This window comes from Malus domestica, chromosome 08 (assembly GCF_042453785.1).
Source record: "Malus domestica chromosome 08, GDT2T_hap1".
Taxonomy (NCBI): Eukaryota; Viridiplantae; Streptophyta; class Magnoliopsida; order Rosales; family Rosaceae; genus Malus; species Malus domestica.
This window is the reverse complement of record NC_091668.1, coordinates 7,554,276-7,574,625: the sequence shown is the minus strand read 5'-3', so window position 1 is coordinate 7,574,625 and position 20,350 is coordinate 7,554,276. Positions and strand designations below refer to the sequence as shown.

At 37.1% G+C, this 20,350-nt stretch overlaps 2 protein-coding genes across 2 annotated transcripts; both read right to left on the bottom strand.

Annotated features, from left to right (window-relative positions):
* Positions 1-969: 969 nt before the first annotated feature.
* On the bottom strand, positions 970-3,718 carry LOC103441262 (NAC domain containing protein 52-like). The gene is made up of 4 exons (XM_070826901.1): positions 3,085-3,718; positions 2,197-2,481; positions 1,372-1,766; positions 970-1,289 (listed from the first exon to the last, which is right to left on the bottom strand). Exons 1-3 carry the CDS (start codon positions 3,523-3,525, stop codon positions 1,650-1,652), a joined length of 843 nt encoding a protein of 280 aa, XP_070683002.1. The 5' UTR covers positions 3,526-3,718; the 3' UTR covers positions 970-1,289; positions 1,372-1,649.
* Positions 3,719-5,053: 1,335 nt separating this feature from the next.
* LOC103410718 (uncharacterized acetyltransferase At3g50280-like) lies at positions 5,054-6,801 on the bottom strand. Its single transcript, XM_008349391.3, has 2 exons — positions 5,808-6,801; positions 5,054-5,722 (listed from the first exon to the last, which is right to left on the bottom strand). The coding sequence occupies exons 1-2, from the start codon at positions 6,716-6,718 to the stop codon at positions 5,242-5,244; spliced, it is 1,392 nt and encodes a 463-aa protein (XP_008347613.3). The 5' UTR covers positions 6,719-6,801; the 3' UTR covers positions 5,054-5,241.
* Positions 6,802-20,350: the final 13,549 nt, after the last annotated feature.

Genomic DNA, 20,350 nt, shown 5'->3' with positions numbered 1-20,350 from the left:
GAAATTGTTCGTTCAAATAGAATACAAAATTTAAAATAAAAATAAAGAATTATTAAACGACGTCATTTTGAGGCACATAAGTTGAAAAAAAAAATATAAGACTACTATTGCTAAAAAAATTAAAAACTAATATGGCTTTGTTACTTATAATATAAGACTACTACTATTGCTAAAAAAAAAATAGTATAAGACTACTATTGCTGAAAAAAAAATAGTATAAGACTACTATTCCACTTTTACTTTGTTACTTATTTTTGGGACAGTGCATTCGGCACAAAAGTCGATCTACCCCCAAAGAAAAATTGGAGGCTGCGACTTTCAACTAAATAAAAAAATGTGAAAGATTCTAGGTTTGATATTTTGAATTGATGAGTTTGTTTGAAAGATTCTAGGTTTGATATTCTGAATTGATGAGTTTGTTTGATCTTGACCACGAACAAGGTAAGATTACCCCATAACCTCTCTAGATTCAAAGATGCTACCGTGGCTTGACACTAGTTATCCCAATTTTCTAATAAAATTTTGTTGCAGAAGATAAAAGTTTTAGTTGACAGAAAACAATTTTAATCAAACCAGGGACATGAATTAAAATAGTTAATAATATCCAACAGATACTTTTGCTTCTTTAATGGTGTCTAAAAAAGATTTCATCACAAAGCCCAAAGGAAGCCACAAATGAGGCCGAACAGCTAAAGAAAAAGTTATAGCCCAAAGCTAACAGCAATGACACTAGAATAAAACCAGGACGACCTTACAGACACAGAAAGGTGAAGAAGATGAAGACGACGGACAAGCGTATCAACAATGAACATAACCTTCTGCTAAATGACGGGAGGTCACGATACGATAACAAAGTAACCTATATATACGATTCAGAGCATTTCCAGAAAATGTGACATGATAAGAAATTGTATAACGAAATATCAACGCTGATCTTCCGCAGCTATTCATCTTGGAATTGCAATCATATTATCAAATGAATGTCATCATCATTATGTCGAAATTACTTAAAACCCAGAAATGTTTTCTATCAAATCTTTGGAATATGAAAGAGAGATGAAAAACAGAATCAGACAGCAAAATAGGCCTTTCTAACGAAGGCACTAGACAACGGAAAAACATAACCTTTCCACAAGTTCAAAGTATCCAACTGTAGATACAATGCAGCAGGATTGAAACCCGCTGAAGCAGCTGATACTAATAGATTTGATATCGGATTTACCATCATCAGATGTATTAGCTTTCTTGTTCCAGTGAAGCCCTTGCCCCTTTTTAGGCACAGAGCAAATCTGCATCCCCAAAAGAAAGCAAATGAATATTTCCTGGCATGAACTGAAATACAATACGTTGAATGATTTATGTAACTATTACCTTTACAGGTGTTGGTGCCCGCCATTCATCTCTCTCCACTTCGTAATCAACAGTATACTTTATCCTTTAATGTTTCTTAAAGGGTTTTCAGTACTTAAACCCTTCTCATCATCTGCTGTGCATTTAAACAGAGCGTATGCACAGTTTGTCTCAGTGAAAATTTAGCACTTCAGTAATTTAGTCTGAAAATTTAGGTTGATTCCACCTCTTTGTGATCCAGTCTTTAAGACTCCCTCTAATAAGAACGATCCAGTTGCTTTACTATTTATATTGGATGCTCAATCGATGAGATCATCCAACTCTATAAAATCACCCTCCATAATGGAATGTAAGTGCTTGGCCGCCAAATTATCAAGCAATATTGGATTCCTACCACCGAGCACAGATGCTGGCACCTGCACAGAAAGAAATCCAAATAATTTAGCAGAAAAAATCAGGATCAGACGAACCATGTAATGTAACAAGATGTAATGGAATCAATAGTACACTAGTATTACACCAGCATCAGATAATTTCAAAAACCACCTGTGTCTAGAAAACTTCAGACTCTGACTAATTCAATAATTTTGAGACACGAAGTGCATAAAATAACAAATGGGAAATTTCTAAGGATGGCAAAATGAGATTTTTGAGATTGTCAGGACTCCATCTATAGGTTTTTACTGTTTTCATCTGTTTGGAAGCATATCAACAACTGAAAGATGAATTCTATTGAACAGCTATGTAAGACTCTGTCGTTGTTAAATAGTATAGTATATCAAGCATGTGAATGATGAAAGTAGCACTAACAGTAGTAGCACAAGAATTTGTATAAGGTGCATTTACCTGTTCATTAGACTGAATCCTTGATATAGAAACAGGCCTTGTCATGACTCGATCATCTAGCTCAGGGTCCAGCCTCGGATATTTTGACATCTCATTTTTCCTAGGCACAGAAGTGTCACCATGCACTTCATTTTCACTACTACTGGGAGTATGAAATCCATCATGCTGAATTCCAATGTGACGAACAGTGCAAGCACTTTGTTCAGCATAAGAACTTAAACCATGATCTGATATTCTATTTCCACTACGAGATCTCACCAAAATACGGCAAAGGACAAAAGCAGCCTGCACATGAACAGACATACGAGATGTTACTCATGTGAACACGCACCATTAAATTTAGCACTGTGCAGTAATGACTAAGGGGAGTATCAATCGTATGGCATAACGCACAATGCTTAATCGGCTAGAGAGCTATACCATGGTTGAACATCAAGAAGAATAAATTTGCAAAAGAGAGTGTCAACACCTACACTTCTACTCATGTCTCACCGAGTGAAAAAAAAAAAAAAAAAATCGTCGATGCTTACACAGCCTATTGGGTTCTAATGAGACATTTCCGATAACTATCTACTCGGCAAACAAAACTCAAAATTCTCAACAGCTCAATAGACATGGAAAATTATTTGTCCAACTCAAATATTCAGCAATTTAACCAAAGAAATAAAAAAGGAATAATGCCTCTTTCCCTAATTAACCGAAATCACGCATATATATGACATTGATACAACAATAACCAAATTATACAAAACAAGAACAAATATACCATGAATTCTACAAGAATTTCAAACCCTAATAAGACAATTGTACAAGAACTTCAAAACCTAATAAGGCAATGCCCCTTCATCCAAACCGAAATGCGAAAAATCGACAGTGTACGAAAATTACCTTAACATGATCGACCTGAGTATACTGATAGAGAACCAAATCAGTCCTTACGGCGTCGTTTGGCGAATTCCCCAAATAAAACACAAAGCTCGACCTCCTCCCCAGAACCACCTTCCCTCCGCGGCCCACCACGTCCCTAACCCGCCCTTGCCTCCGCCAATACCCGCTCTTCGCCCTCCTCTTCTTCAAGATCCTAACCGTGTAGCAGAACCAGTGCCTCTTCCTCCCTCCGCGGCCATACGAGTAACATGCGCTCTCCGGCAAATCGAAAGGATCGTGGCCGTACAAATCGAGCTCCCTGATCAAATCGTACCCGCCCGATTTCCCCGCCTCGGCGGCGTTCTTGTTGGAGAGGTAGTAGCAGAGGAGCTGCTCCTCCGAGGGGTAGAATCGGCAACCGGGGGCCAGCGAAAGCAACGACGTCGCTTTAGGATCTCCCATGCGTAAATGGAGATCGTCAGCTTGTTCTAGGGTTTTTCCGGAATTTCCGATTCGAGCTTCGGAGGTTTTCGATTGCGAGAAGAGGGGTTTACGAAACGGAGACTCGGGGGTTTATGGAGTAAACGAAATAGCGTACCCCTGAAGCTTTCCAACGTGGCGATCCGGTGCGGCCGAGCTGTACGTGCTCCCGCTCATTCCAGCCTTTCAGATGACACTGTGGGTTTATTTGGATTACGTGGATGTTGAATGTAAAACGACATGTCGTAAAGTGGCGGGTGGCGTGGTCATAGCGGAAAGTGAACGGTTCTGTTGGGTACGATATTGGGTTCGGTGACATAAATGCAGACCGAAAATAGAAAACAAAAAGACATTGAAATTTCCAAAACCGAACAATTTTGTAAGTAAAATTATTGGTCCGGTTGTACGAAGCGTGACATATTTGGCAGGACGGGCACGTGCCGGTCAAAACTCCTGCAAGGTAGACAGAACAAATATTTTAGAAAGCGAAATTCGCCCTCCAAAAAGTTGTTGTTGGCTCTCGCGGTCAGTCAACATGTCATGTTTTGCTTAAAATAACGTTTTAATGAATCTAATTTTCTACACTTACCGGTTACCAAATCCTAATCATATATAAACGAACGAATCTATATAAAATTGTGCAACGCAAGAATTGCTCTAAATTTTTTTATTCATAATAAAATGTTGATTGAGTTTGTAAGAATTATTCTTTTCGTTAGACCAAAACTTAGGTTTGAGTACCGGTATATGTAATCTCTCTTGATGGATAATCTGTAAAAACTAAAAAATGCTAAAACCCCTTCTATAAGTTCTCAAAGAAGCTTGTGGTATGTCTTGACCCGAGGATGGGGTAGCCTCTCCTTCCTCTAATCTTTTTATTAACTGTAAAAAAAAATTAAAGAAAATTATAGGAATGTTTCTATTAAACATGAATTCGAACTTGCCATGGACGATGTCTAGTTCTTATGACCCGATGTCTAGTTCTTAGACCAGCTTCAATGCGTAATGTAGAATGTTTTAAAATGGGTATGTCATAATTTTTCTTTGCTAGAAAACTTTGCTGTCATGTTTTTAGTACATAAAATTTTTAGTGGAGAACATCATTAATGTGAGTTATTCCATTGATGGAGAAATTCTTCGGTTTGGATACCGGACTAGCTATTCTTTGGGAGCAAGTCACAAAAATTTTCCATTTGCCTCCCACCTTCTTCTCACGTAACACTCATGATTCACCACCGATGATGGCCTTTTCGAGTTTACTTGTGGGATAAAACTATTTTGTTGTCGAAAAAAATGCTCTTTTATTTGCCCTTATCATAGAGGCTTTAACCTCTAAACTCTTGCCTTGTTATTTATCCATAAGATAAAAATAAAGCAAGTAGGCCTAAAACCTAAGCCGATCAAAATTAAAATTCTATATCCGCGGGTATTCGCAATTGTAACCATGACCACCCGTCTATATATTTTCGGTTGAATAGGTATATTCATACTCATGTAATTGCATAAGCGGTCAACAGAAATCATTAAGTTTTATTGAATAAATAACCGCGGGTACCCGTAACCGTGGTTACTTAGTACTAACCAAGGAGAAGTCTGAACTTATGCAAGCAGCTCAACCCCATGCGCCGTAAGACAAAGCAGAGAAATGCAACCAATTAAGGAATGCAGTGCGGAACGAATGTTGATGACACATGATCACTAATATTGTGGTACAGATGCAAATTCCATGAACTCCTCATCACATTCAAGAGCACTCATTGCATCAGGAGGAAGACAAACCTCCAAGTCTATGCTTCCCCTTTCCCTTCCTTCGTACGATGAAACTTTCCCGCCAAATTTATTTGCGTACCCGCTCCGCAGCGCCACCGCCTTTCCCATTCCGAATTCGTTGCCGTACATGTTGAACCTCGGCGAGCTGCCCATCATCACCATGTACGGATCGAAAAACTGGCCGAGTAGGTACACGGTCGGAGACTGCAGCCAGGCGTCAACGAATCCTCGTATCTCCCTGTCGTCAAGCTTCACCACCGCCTCGTGCAGCTTCCACGCCGCCCACCCGAGGCTGTGTTGGAGGAGTTCACCGGCCGTGACGGCTTCCGAGTTGATCGGGTGAATCGAGTTCCCGAAGTAGTCTCCGGACAATGGCGGATCTAGTCTTGCTCTGTTATTCGCAGCCAACCTAATAACAAAAATATGGAAATCTAATGTGAATCGCATTATAAGAAATGGAAATTTCGAGGATTCTTTGAAGTTTTGGAGGATACCTGCATCTGGTTGACTGATTGGGAGGAAGACGCCGTGCACGGGTGATGGACCGCCATAGAAGGGCGGAGAGGGACTGGAAAGATGAGATTTTGGTGGCGTTGGACTCTGAGTTGGCCTTTGCTTTGAGTTTGGCTATGGATTCTGAGGAGAAGTGGAACATTCTCTCTCTGAGTTCGGGAGCTTCGAATCTTCCGATGAACTCATCTGGGTTTGTGTAAGGGAGGCTGATGATTGGGCCGTGACCGTCCGGAAACCACCGCTTGAGGACCGGCGGTCTGGAGATGCCGGGGACGATGGTATTGTCATGCGCTCCTTGTGTTATTGCCTGAAAGAGCTCGGACCAAGTGTTGAAGAAATGCCAGAAAGAAGTCCCATCACAAAGGCAGTGATTCATGGACAGCCCTATGAATATGCCGTCCACAAGCTCCGTCACCTGAACCGTCAGCAAGGACGCCGTGTGGCCGTCGTGGTTAACAGCTCTGTCGTGATCGAAAAACGACTGAACCACCAAGGGCACGTCAGTTGGAGAAAGAATGTCCAAAACCGACACATCCAGAGTTGCATAGATGAACCTGGCTCCGGGGCTGTTGCTGCAGTCTAAATAAACCAAATACAGAGGTGGGTTTTCTTCTTTCTTCGTCGCGAAGCGGCCGGCGAGCGGGTAAAAATGAACAAGGGCGAGGGAGAGAGAGTGCTTGAGCTTGTCCAAAAGAGAATTGACGAACTCCGCCTTGTGGCGGCGATCCATGGCTTCCGGAGGTTTGGCAAAGAGGAGGCCTTTCTGGATATAGTGGACAGAGAGCATGGCGAGGTCGGTGGGTGCCAAGTACAATGGCTGCTGTGATTCCTCTGAGACATGGTGTGGAATGATAAAACACTCTGATATGTGTTTGACGCTTTGAGAGTTCATCTTCTTCAATAACCTATTGGATAAGGAATTGCTCTGGCTTTTTGTATAGAGTGATGGCAGACTTGGTGAAGTGTTTATTTGGAGAGATTTATAAAGTAATAGGGAGTTTTTACGTGTTTTTATATAAACAGTGAAATTTTTGTGTTAAAAAATTATTAATATAAAAATATACAATTTTATACCATTTATATATTATTTATGTTACAAACCTTTTGTTTATTTGGAGGCATTGCAGGTTAGGTCCTGAATTTTATAATTGTTTTGTGCATATGGTTTTCTGCTAGGTGCTAAGATTTCTTTTAATTTTTCTATGTGTTTAAAGGACACAACTTTTCAGCCTTTGTCCTGATCCCAAAACGTCAAATACTAGCCGTGCTTACTTTAACTGTGCAAATTTGGCTTTGATTGCCCAAGTCTCCAAGTTTGAACAGATTGGTGGAAGGAATCAAAACTAGCACAAATATTAATGATATATATATTTTATTGGCTGAATTGTTTAGGTTTTTTTTTCTTTCGGTTATATCGATGCAAATTTCTAATATCTAACTTTATCAAAAATGCATCTACAAAACAATCAACATTTTTAATAAAAAATCTAAGTCCCACGCGCCTCCGAGGTGAGGGGGTTAGGCCAACATTTCTGATGCCTAAGTTAGTTTATCTGAAAATAGTAAGTGTTTAGGTTTTTTAGGGTTGTCAAAGTCTACCGAAATTTCGTAGAATTAGGGATATATATAGGGGAGAGAGCCAGCCATAGTGTTAGAGTTTTACCCTACACATGACGGCATCTCATTGGTCAAGGTTTATAGAGAAATATTCTCAAGATATTAAATAAAAAATAATATCTTGAGATAATAGAGTAAATATCTTTAATTAATTTAAATAGGAATTACTTACTTGAATTGAATCAATCTTTAATTGAAAATATATTAAATATAGCATTTGGGTAATTAATTCTTATTTTTAATGCTTTGACTTTTTCCCGCCAATGGCAGATGAGCTATGGGCGGTCCTATTTAGTTGCAGGAACCTTTAGGGGTGTGAGCTGCGTGTGAGAATATCTAAGGAGTCTACCCATTTAGTGAGGGCAATTTTATCCTTCTTGTGTAAAAATTCACATGTCACCTTTAGAATTTTTGAAATTATTTTTAACTCCACAGGTTACATGGGAGAAGGAGAGAGATAGGCAAACTAAGAAACAATTAATCTCGCTCTAGTAACACAACAACAATCAGATGAGAAAAGTTTATTGTTTTAGCCATGTTCAAACCCTAGTACAACTCCCCAAGCTCAGCCCATTAGACCAGCCAAGGCACCATCTGAAGGAATTATTTTGTAAAACATGTTCATTTGAGCAACATCATATAGCATGCAATTAACAATTAAAGGGCGGAATCATGCTTGTATGTACTCAAAAACAAAACATGACCATGAAATTCAAAGCCTAGTAGATTGGTGAACCAATAATCAACTCAAAACAAAGTGAGTTGAAATTAATACCTTTGTAGATTCCTCTTTGCATAAGCAAAGGCTAATCACCCAAAGAGATAGGGCCTTCATTCCTTGCTTCTTAGATCCATGGATTTGGATGGAAGAATAGGTTCTCCAAGTTCCCAAAATTGAGAACCTCTAAGTCTCTACACCAAGGAGAGATTGGATGATGAATGAGTGACCTTGGAGGATTAGATGACTAGCTAATCACCTCCAAGGTGTTGGCCTCTTTAGAGAGAAAATGGAGAGACAATTCTCACCCATTTTCCCCAAAAATAAACCCTTATTTCACTTAATGAATATTTGGCTATAAAATCATTTATATAGTCACTTCTTTAAGTGACCTAAACAACCAAAACCCTAATTCATTTCATCATGGCTGGCCATTTAGGGATTTTTGGGCTTTTGGGCTTTAATGAATCTTTATTCATTAAATTGTCATACAACTTAAGTTAATGGGCTTGACGTTCGAAGCCCATTGGGCCTTAAGGTCCAAAACTATCCCGTAGTCTTTAACGAACTTATTCGTTTGATTAATTAACATATTAATTAATCCTTGCCATAAATAATTAAACCATTCAATTAATCTTACTCATTTCATTTATTTCGTCCATCTCTACCTTACACGGTGTACGATCCATTAGGTTCCTTTTAGCGAGGTAGTGGGCGATTAAAACCATTTTACATCGATTGTGAATTGAAACTATTTTCAATTCTCCCTTTAGTGATTACACACGTTTAGGGCTTCCACAAACCATGAGTGACACCTAGCCGTATGTCATGGTTACCCAAGCTAATCAGAAGAGGTGGAGAACCTATTCAGTCTGGGATTACAAATGCAATACGGTCTTTCTCTAATCTAATACTCTTGACCACATTGTTTGGTTTGATAGTTTATTTTCTCATGTCTACTATCCAATGTGTGTCTTGTGCTTATATGATTACCTTGAATGTGATTAGGAACACATTCCCAAATCTCATTCATACTCTGGCCAGAGATTCAAATCATATCAGAGAGTATTCTCCCTCAAACAGTTTGAAGGTTAGAGATCCCTTGTTGCGCATTCACTTGTCTCCATAGCTAAGCGGCTTGACCCCAACGATGCCGTGGACACCCTCCTGGTGGGATGACTTTGACATAATCAAAGATCAAGGTCTTAACCACAAGACAACTATGATGCCTCAGGTCAAAGGACTACTTTGCATTATCCCAACCATGAGTTCTCATGTGACATGGAATATGAGAACTCTTCGTTGATCGCGTTCAGTGAACTCATTCTCTATTGAGCACCTACCGTACTTGTCTTGATGTCACACACACCAATGACTAGAGACTAATCACTCTCCCTGAGAGAAGACATAGTACGTACCGATCTTGACGGACTGTCAATGCCCAATTGGCAATCCTATGATCAGGAACGTTTAGGATGTGTCTACGAAAGAATGGTCTCAAGAATCTAACTTCATTAGATTACATTCTCCCAATCACATATTCCTTGGACTTTATTGTTTAAGCATATAACATTTATATGAGACGGCTCAAACAATAATGTATGCCCTTTATATGTTAAACTGGATTAGTTTAACATGTGAAATGTCCGTAAAGTATCATCACATGATTGGCTTTAGGGCACATTTCCAACAATCTCCCACTTGCACTAGAGCCAATCAGCTTGATCATCAATGATGATATCTCTTCTGTAGTCATTTCATAAATGGCTGAATTGTAGGCCTAGACAGTGGATATCTATATGTGTTATCCACAGAAGCAACCTTGAGAATAACGACGTCACCATTATACATGATTCTCAATCATGTGGTTCAGTCTCTCATTTGTGTTCGGATCTTGATGAGACCTTGATTCCCAGGCTTGAGCTATCGCCCCATTAGTGTCATACACTTTTTGGTTGGAACCGAATAGAGAGTTCATAAATGAACTTTCCCATCCAAACAACATTGTTGTAAACTTCTATATGGCAATATATCTTGCATTCATAATGGAACACACTAAAGTCATTACTTTAATGTTTCCATCCAAATATCTCTTTAGTCATAATAAAGAGATATTCGTTTATCTCTTCATTCATAATGAAGAAACATCCAATGATGGATTAGATTCATAATCTAATACATTTACGCTTCCATTACGTTACTTTGATTCTTCCTCATTCTTTGAGGAATTTATCCTTTAGTATTTCTTAAATACTTAAGGACTCACTTGACAGTTGCCATGGTTCTGATCCTGGGCTTGCATTGATATCGTCTTGTACCGTTCTAGGTACAACTCATATCAATGTTTTTCATACAATATGAAATACATAAATCACCTTTCTGCATATGCATAAAGGATTCAATTTACGCATTATTTCTTTGGGAGTCAAAGGGGTACATTCCCTTTGAGAAGGGCAACTTGCTAGTCTTACTAGAATCGTCCTTCTTATTGAAGTTTATCATCATATGAGAAACTTCCTAGCATCCATTGTCTATTATTTAGGGATTGATATAATCCAATTATATCATGAAATATATCATTATAGATTTCCATCCCATGTATATAGACTATATCTCCCATATACATTCTATCTTCATATAATGTATTAAAGTCATAACTTTAACGAAGAAGTATTCTTTTCATTTCCAAAATTAATATATCATATATATTTAAATTTTTAGGAACATGATTAACTCCCACTAATCTTTTGTAAAACTAGTAAACAAAAGATTCATTTACATCTTTATGAGAAATCAAACGATTTGATCATTTTTCTCATAAAATGCAAATAGCTCCCACTATCTTGCTAAGATCCATGATGGATGGATCTCTACAACTTTCATGTCTTGTGATTCATAGTTTTAGACATATATTATCAAGACTATCTTAATAATGGTTTCGGAAACCCATATTATGTCAAAACATTGAATCACCATTTAGTTGTAGCTAGCAATCTTCGAATTTATTGAAACTAAGACTACGTCAAAAATGGTTCCTTTAAAGTCAACCATTCTCTTTGATTGTAGTCACCTTAAGCTACCAATTAGCTATGAAGGTTTCATTATTTCGAGTCAAATGGTACTTTACCATTTCCTTGAGTATATATCGTATATGCACTCAATGTAGTCATAAAGATTTTTATTCTTATTTCTTTCGAATTAAGAGGTGTAACTCTATGACATAGTCATAAAGTTCAAAACCATTCAACTGAGACGGTTTATAAATCCTTATCGACTACCTTGGAGCTTGTGGTATAGGAACTAGGTTGTTATATTTGTTGATTACTTTCTTGTCTCTCAAAGAACCCATTCTTTGAGTTCTATCTCTCGTTCATTTGCTTTTAGGCAAATCACATTGTAGAATTACAATGAACTATCCAACAAAACAACATTTGTTAGTTGGTTTATAGAAGCGATATCCAAAAGTTATTTTAAGGATATCCTACAAGATTATTATCAAACAAATATTGCTTGTTAGCACACAACCCCAAATCTTTAACATGCTTAAGATTTGTCTTTCTTTTCCAACTACATCTTATGGAGTCATGAAAATATTGGAAGATCTTCTCATTGACAATCATATTGTTTTTAGAAGTATATATCCTATATATGGGTAATAGATAACATCTAACGAACTAAATCTTATTCAAGTTCGTTCTTCTCCTAATGGAGAAATACATTATCTTATGATGCTATTTTCCTTGATATCTTTCAAGGAAACTTATCTAAAGTGTTACCTTTCCTTGGATCAAATCTAAGGAGGTAAATACTTTAGATGTCTTACTCATCAACTTACATTACTTGAATTCTTTGAAACATTTTGCAAAGTATTCGGACTTGTGTTTATTCAAAATAAACTATAGTCCAACCGAGAGTGATCTTCGGTGAATGTTATCCAACATGAGTAGTATTATGTTTGTGGACAAGTGCCACTAACATCTAAGTGAATTAACCTCAACAACTTTGTGATTCTTTCTTCTTCCAAAAGAATAAAGATTCGAACATTTCGCCTCCATACAATTTTAACAAGAAGGTATTGGATCCGGATCTAACGATCCAAAGCGTCCATTTATGACCAACTCGTAATTTATGTTTTAGAGGTATCACAACTTTAGTTGGGATTAGTCACTACCTTGCAACCTTTTGGGTTTTAAGCATCATTATTTTCTAAACAGTTAACACCACCATATTATCTCTACTATAGAGATAATTAATTAGATTACCATAATCCAATCATTGATTAATAAAGAACATTGTTTTGTCAAACAAAACATTTATCCATTTCACATAGTGACTGAATTTAGTTCCTTAAAATTGGAATACAAAGACAATCTATGTTTTTCCAATTTCTTTGGTAGTTCATATGAGGAAGTAAGTACCATCTGCTTTCGCAGAGATCTACATTTGATTCACGTTTCGAATGTGAAGTACTTTCTCTTCTCTCATTTATCTTCTACTTCTTATTAGCCACACTTTTACAACGATTGTAAAACATAGTCACTAATACAGAATCATGCATTCAAGTAGAAGAACCAACTGTTTTGAACTATTCAAGAACAATTTACAACACCTTCGAAAGGTGTGTCCTTGACACTTGCAAGACATTTCTTGCAAATACCCCTTCCAATATCCATCCTTTCATAAAGAAAGTTTGTTCCCTTGGAGTTATTTATCTTCTTTATTTGACTTTCACCTTTGACTACATTAGTCATGGTCCCTAAACTCCCACTATCTCTCTTGAAACCTTTTTCAATTGTGTTATACACATCAAACATTTTGGAGAGTATGTGGTTATTGTTCACTATATAGTTTACAATAAACTTAGTGAACGATTAGGATAGGGAAACAAAGGTGAAGTCCTTGCCTAGTTTCCGTCTCGTTAAGTGGTTTATCACTTCAACATTCAATGATTCAAAATCATCATAAGTCCATGTTAATGGACTATTTTTGTCAACCAACCATTATGTTCTAAACATAATTACAAACCTTCAAGAGTTGTACAAGGCAACTCTCATTTCTTCATACAACAATTGTAAATGAAGAATCATGGCACATTAAGTGTTCATGCCTTTGTGCTTTCTTCTCAAGTTCTTTGTTCATTTAACAAAGAAACAAGCACTAAGTGTTTGCATTGACTAAGAGTTGTTCAAAGCAACTCCTATTTCTTCATACAACAAATTGTAATTGAAGAATTATGACATTAAAAGTGTTGTCCTCTTTATGATAGACCTTTTCTAACATATTCTTCTAATGATACATTATCAATAGGAAGATTGTGAGGATGAGACTACTTAGATACATATGCAATCCTTTTAAGACATTCTTTGGGATTGTGGTACCTAAGTCCGGAAACTAAAACATTCGGTTTTGTCAAGTGTTGGATAGCGTTTGCAAATATATTGGTAAACAAATACATAACGAATATAAATTGATTGATTTTAAGCCATTTGATTCGGGTCTTTAAATCAAAATAGCACCACCCACTATTTTTGGCAAATTCCATATCCCTCATAGGAATTCGAGAGTTTTGGATGAAACTCCTAGTAGGTTATGGGAGGCTCACTATTACCAAGCCCACCTCACGATGATACGATATATGGCTAGCAACAATAATAATGAGAGAGTACGCTTACTCATTTGCAACTCATGCAAGTACCCATCTTATTTGGCCTCTAGAGAATGTAACCTCACAATGATATGATATTGGTTCCATTGCACTTAGTTAAGTTCTTCCCACCATGCTTAGTGTGTGAAGGGGTTCAAGAATAGCCTCACGATGATACGATATATAGCTATCCTCGTTGCCTACACTCACCTCATCATATGTATATGGATTCCTCCTGAGTATAAGCATGCACTGTGTACTCCCCCATGATAGGGTGAAGCCGGTGTACAAGTCATAAACGATTGGATCCCACCACGGTGGAAGGCCACGAAGAGATATTCTAAACATCTCTCGCTTATCAACTTAATATTGGTTTGGTTGAGGGTTTTAGGTCTCATCACATATAAACATACATTTTAATCTCTATTAAAACTATTTTGGTCCTATAACAACTATTGGTCCATCTCATTGTTTTAGTTGTACATAATACTCCCACTATGCTTTTAAAACGATTTTTAAAGCAAGAGTATATGATACTACTAACATAAACTTTGCATTCATTTGATGGACTACATAGTTGCCTTAGGGCCTAAGGATGATTATGAACCTTTGTTTAGATTCAACACGAGCCTTGTGTTGAACCTCAGTCTAGGAATGAAGATTGATTTTAGTTACGCGTTTAATCACATTAAGGCGTGTTGTCTTATGGGCGTTGGACCCAACTACTTCATTTTCATGCATATCATATAAAGCAAGAAAGAAGTACTTCAAAGTAAAGGTGAGCTTATGCTCATTACAACATTTGCATATAACAAATACTTTAAAGTAAAGAAGAGCTTAAGCCCTTTTACAACATTTGATCAAATCAAATTACAACCAAAATCTAATCTACACATTCCCATGGTTCAAACAAATTTGAAACGCCTTTCACATAGCTCAATTATATTAGGCTTAGGTTCATAATCACCCTTTAATTAATTAACACTTTAACTAATTAATGAATGCAACATTTTCATTTGGTTTTTGTATCCATAAAATTGATTTAAATGGAGCTAAACAAAATGAAAATCCAATTCTCATTTAAAGAGACAAAACAATTTTGTTCTCATCCTATTTGGGCCATCTTGCAATTAACCTCAACTTTTGGGCCATATTGCAAATACAAAAACTTTTGGGGTCACTTTGTATAATACACAAAAGTCACAACTTCATGTAAATACAACTAGAACCCAAACTTTTAATAATGCAAAAACATCATTAAAGGAACAAAACAATTTGTCCTTTAGCGTTTTTGGACCTAAACGTAAAAACGTAAACTTTTGGGCCAAAGTGCAAATACACAAAAGTATCAAAACTTTATGTAATTGCATAAAAGCCCCAAAAGTACTCCCTTTGAGGGAGTGGCTGGTTTTAGGGAGGGATAAGGTTGGTGTGTGTGTTGATTTGTGAGTTTTGTCAAAAACATGCAAGTGTATGTAAGATAAGATATGTTTTTGAAATAATTCAAACACAATTATTTCAATCATCATTTATACAAATATTTAACACTTTAAATACATAATAAATCATTTAAAAACATATCACATATACTTTATGAAATAATTCAAAACTTTGAATCAAAACACCAAACCTTTTTGTTCTTGACAAGAACATCAAGAACAATGAAGAACATCCATGAAAAACCCAAATTTTTCCATGAACTTTTTCCACCCAAAAACATTCCAAAACCATTCTTACTTAAGGGAAATAACATCTAACCAAACTAGGGTACTTAGGGGTTCCAAAGAACACATTAAAACACTTTTAACAAGTCAAACAAGAACCCAAAAATTCACCCTTTGATTTTGGCCGAATTTTCCCAAAAGCATGGCACCAAATTTTAGCTCCAATATTCATGCTCATATGAACAACATCTACAACATTTGAGATAGCAAATTTTCCAACAAAATTTACTTTCAAAGAAGCAAGAATAAAGCTTGTAACAATTACAACTTTTAGATCACAAACTTATGAACTACAAAACACAAAAGGATTCACCAACTACTAGACCTAGGCTCTGATACCACTTGAAGGAATTATTTTGTAAAACATGTTCATTTGAGCAACATCATATAGCATGCAATTAACAATTAAAGGGCGGAATCATGCTTGTATGTACTCAAAAACAAAACATGACCATGAAATTCAAAGCCTAGTAGATTGGTGAACCAATAATCAACTCAAAACAAAGTGAGTTGAAATTAATACCTTTGTAGATTCCTCTTTGCATAAGCAAAGGCTAATCACCCAAAGAGATAGGGCCTTCATTCCTTGCTTCTTAGATCCATGGATTTGGATGGAAGAATAGGTTCTCCAAGTTCCCAAAATTGAGAACCTCTAAGTCTCTACACCAAGGAGAGATTGGATGATGAATGAGTGACCTTGGAGGATTAGATGACTAGCTAATCACCTCCAAGGTGTTGGCCTCTTTAGAGAGAAAATGGAGAGACAATTCTCACCCATTTTCCCCAAAAATAAACCCTTATTTCACTTAATGAATATTTGGCTATAAAATCATTTATATAGTCACTTCTTTAAGTGACCTAAACAACCAAAACCCTAATTCATTTCATCATGGCTGGCCATTTAGGGATTTTTGGGCTTTTGGGCTTTAATGAATCTTTATTCATTAAATTGTCATACAACTTAAGTTAATGGGCTTGACGTTCGAAGCCCATTGGGCCTTAAGGTCCAAAACTATCCCGTAGTCTTTAACGAACTTATTCGTTTGATTAATTAACATATTAATTAATCCTTGCCATAAATAATTAAACCATTCAATTAATCTTACTCATTTCATTTATTTCGTCCATCTCTACCTTACACGGTGTACGATCCATTAGGTTCCTTTTAGCGAGGTAGTGGGCGATTAAAACCATTTTACATCGATTGTGAATTGAAACTATTTTCAATTCTCCCTTTAGTGATTACACACGTTTAGGGCTTCCACAAACCATGAGTGACACCTAGCCGTATGTCATGGTTACCCAAGCTAATCAGAAGAGGTGGAGAACCTATTCAGTCTGGGATTACAAATGCAATACGGTCTTTCTCTAATCTAATACTCTTGACCACATTGTTTGGTTTGATAGTTTATTTTCTCATGTCTACTATCCAATGTGTGTCTTGTGCTTATATGATTACCTTGAATGTGATTAGGAACACATTCCCAAATCTCATTCATACTCTGGCCAGAGATTCAAATCATATCAGAGAGTATTCTCCCTCAAACAGTTTGAAGGTTAGAGATCCCTTGTTGCGCATTCACTTGTCTCCATAGCTAAGCGGCTTGACCCCAACGATGCCGTGGACACCCTCCTGGTGGGATGACTTTGACATAATCAAAGATCAAGGTCTTAACCACAAGACAACTATGATGCCTCAGGTCAAAGGACTACTTTGCATTATCCCAACCATGAGTTCTCATGTGACATGGAATATGAGAACTCTTCGTTGATCGCGTTCAGTGAACTCATTCTCTATTGAGCACCTACCGTACTTGTCTTGATGTCACACACACCAATGACTAGAGACTAATCACTCTCCCTGAGAGAAGACATAGTACGTACCGATCTTGACGGACTGTCAATGCCCAATTGGCAATCCTATGATCAGGAACGTTTAGGATGTGTCTACGAAAGAATGGTCTCAAGAATCTAACTTCATTAGATTACATTCTCCCAATCACATATTCCTTGGACTTTATTGTTTAAGCATATAACATTTATATGAGACGGCTCAAACAATAATGTATGCCCTTTATATGTTAAACTGGATTAGTTTAACATGTGAAATGTCCGTAAAGTATCATCACATGATTGGCTTTAGGGCACATTTCCAACACCATCCACATTCAGTTTTAAAATCCAATGAAGATGAGGAGGAAAATGACTCTCTCCAAGTCCAAATAGTAGCAAAAGTAGAGAAAACATGTGAAAGATGATCAAGGGAAGAATTACAAACCTGGCAGAAATTTTTATTTTTTTATTTTTTTTTAACAAACGATATTATCTAAATTAAGGAGAATGAGTGGGCTTAACCTCATAATGTGTTAACAAAAATGTTGTTCAAATTCGCCTTTTGGCAATATTCAAACCTAAGACCTCTCACTTACAAATGAAAGAGTATCACTAGTCTACAGTGTTAAGTGACGGAAGAAATCGTTGTTAGACTAGAATTACCAAAAAAAAAAAAGGAAATTACAAGCCTATACTTATTTGGTAAGTTCATGATTACAACTTCTATCAGTGAACGAATTTTCTCCCCTCCTAGTCTCCCTTCCTTGCACTCCCGTCCTATTTAAATGGTTATAGTTAAGCCACGTTAACGTTTTGTGTTAATTTTTTAATAGCCAGATGTTTGGACCCGATTTTACATCATCAGCCCGTGCAATTAAAGTCGTTGAGTGATCATAGCTCCTAACTGTCGGATGAAAAAAATGAGGATAATATTATGGTTTTTATCATAGTAATTATTTTTTAATATGAATTATCTTGGCGTATTCTTAAATGGGATAAATAAGATGCAAATTATATCTCTAAGCAAGCGGTACAGTTCAAGTTGAGTTGGGATGTGTGTGGACGTGTGGATATGCTGCAAAGCTGATATTCAAGGAAGAAGGGTCAGGATGCATGCATGGATGGATGAGTTTAAAGGTGATAAGGTAGGTGTGGAGCAAAAAATAATCACAAGGCGACACGTGGATTTTTGGATAAAAAAGGACAAGAATACCCTTGAGGCATACTGGGATTCCTACGCGCAAGCAGCAGACAATTATCCCTCAACCAAGTCAAAAGTGCCCAAAATAAGTATCAACTTAAAACCTGATTTATTCATATATTTCCCATTTCATTATTTAGCTAATCAATTAGCTAAATAATATACTTATTCCCTTCATATTTCCTAAAATCATAATAATTGACTAATTAAGGGATTAATTACCTAATCAATCCCTTAATTATCAATTAAAACACCCATCCAAACCTAAAACTACTAAAGTGGCCGGCCAATCCCATCAAGAAAAGTAAACCATCTTATTCTCCACCTTTTCCACTATTTTCCCTTTTTAATTACCCTAATTAACTAGCCAATTAATTCCAAAAACCACCAAAACATTCATTTTATGTTTAAATAGCCAAATAAATTGGCTAATTAAACCTAAATCAAACACAAAAACCCTAGCTAGGCCGGCCACCCCTATCCCTATAAATGGATTCCCATTTTCACCAAAAGATGAGTCCAATCCTCTTGCAAAAAATACTAAACACTCTAAACACTTTTTCTCTCTAAAATTCTAACTTTGGCATCAGAGGTTCTTCGGCCAAAGCCCCCCCATTCATCGTGGGCGCATGAGGCTTTTGGCCTTAATGGGATGTGATAAGGCTTTCAAGAGTTAGCATTGAAGGTTTGAAATTAATGAGAGTTCTATTGCATGTGGTTGGTATCAGGCATTTCGAATATGCTGCTTGACTAGCACCAATTCAAGTTGTGATAATTATTAGCAAAGGGATTGGCTTATCAAGAGTAAAAATATGGTGGTGATGTCGTGTGTTAGCGCGTGGAGGGAGTTTAATTTTTTAGTTGGACTATATGGAATAATCCAGGCCATGCCAAACAGAAAATATGACTACTATAAATAAAAGGCTGCAAACAACGTGTAAAGCCCCTCCAACCTAACACACAAACTACCCTGCGCAAACCCTCGCTCTATGCGAAACCTCTCAACAACCTTGAGATTTTTATTTTCTTTTTCTGCCAACACATCTTCAGTTTGGATAAATAGCGATGTGAAGGCAACCGACGAACATCTTCAGTTTGGATAAATAGCATTGTTGCCGTAGAATCAACCGACCGTGGAGTACCTTCAGTTTGGATAAACAACACTGCGTCGATGCCGACTGGTTATCTATCCAAGTCTCGGTCGAGAAGGATTTTCGAATCTTTATTGGTAGAGGTCATCTCATTAGCCTTCTCGGCGAAGTGAGGTGTTACCATGTTACTACATTCAGCACCCTAAGAGCCGAATTTGATATTGAACTTTGCAAAATTAGCAGCCTTGTCTTCAGACTCTAGAACCCGAAGGCCGAGACCTGTTCCTTCCTCGGTCGCAATCGCAGGATCAAGAAGTCAATAGCGCACTCAACGCCATATCAACATATTTTACTTGCCGGCCGAGTTTGGCCGACGAGTTGACACACCCCGCACACAACCGAATGACGTAGTTAGCTCATTAGTTACTCGGCCTGCGCGCCACGTAGGATTGGTAGTTTTTAGGGTCAACATTTTGGCACACCTAGTGAGACCCAGTGCTAAAACTACAAAGTTCACATGATAGATCAAGATCTCAATCAGGTTCCGTTGGAGATTTGGCGCTAAGTAAAGAATTGCTACAAGAAGAAAGCAAAACTTCTTGAGAAGTTGTCTAGAAGATGAGGGCAATTTTCCGCTCCAGCAACAATCAAAATTCGGCCTAGGAAAATTGTCAAGACAACCAAAGAAAAACCTAG

Coding starts and splice junctions, on each gene's coding strand:
- LOC103441262 (XM_070826901.1), bottom strand. CDS start 3,525: ATGGGAGATCCTAAAGCGACGTCGTTGCTTTCGCTGGCCCCCGGTTGC. Junction 2,482..3,084: donor CTCAGGTCGATCATGTTAAG/GTAATTTTCGTA, acceptor GTTCATGTGCAG/GCTGCTTTTGTCCTTTGCCG. Junction 1,767..2,196: donor GGATTCAGTCTAATGAACAG/GTAAATGCACCT, acceptor CTTTCTGTGCAG/GTGCCAGCATCTGTGCTCGG.
- LOC103410718 (XM_008349391.3), bottom strand. CDS start 6,718: ATGAACTCTCAAAGCGTCAAACACATATCAGAGTGTTTTATCATTCCA. Junction 5,723..5,807: donor AATCAGTCAACCAGATGCAG/GTATCCTCCAAA, acceptor TTTTGTTATTAG/GTTGGCTGCGAATAACAGAG.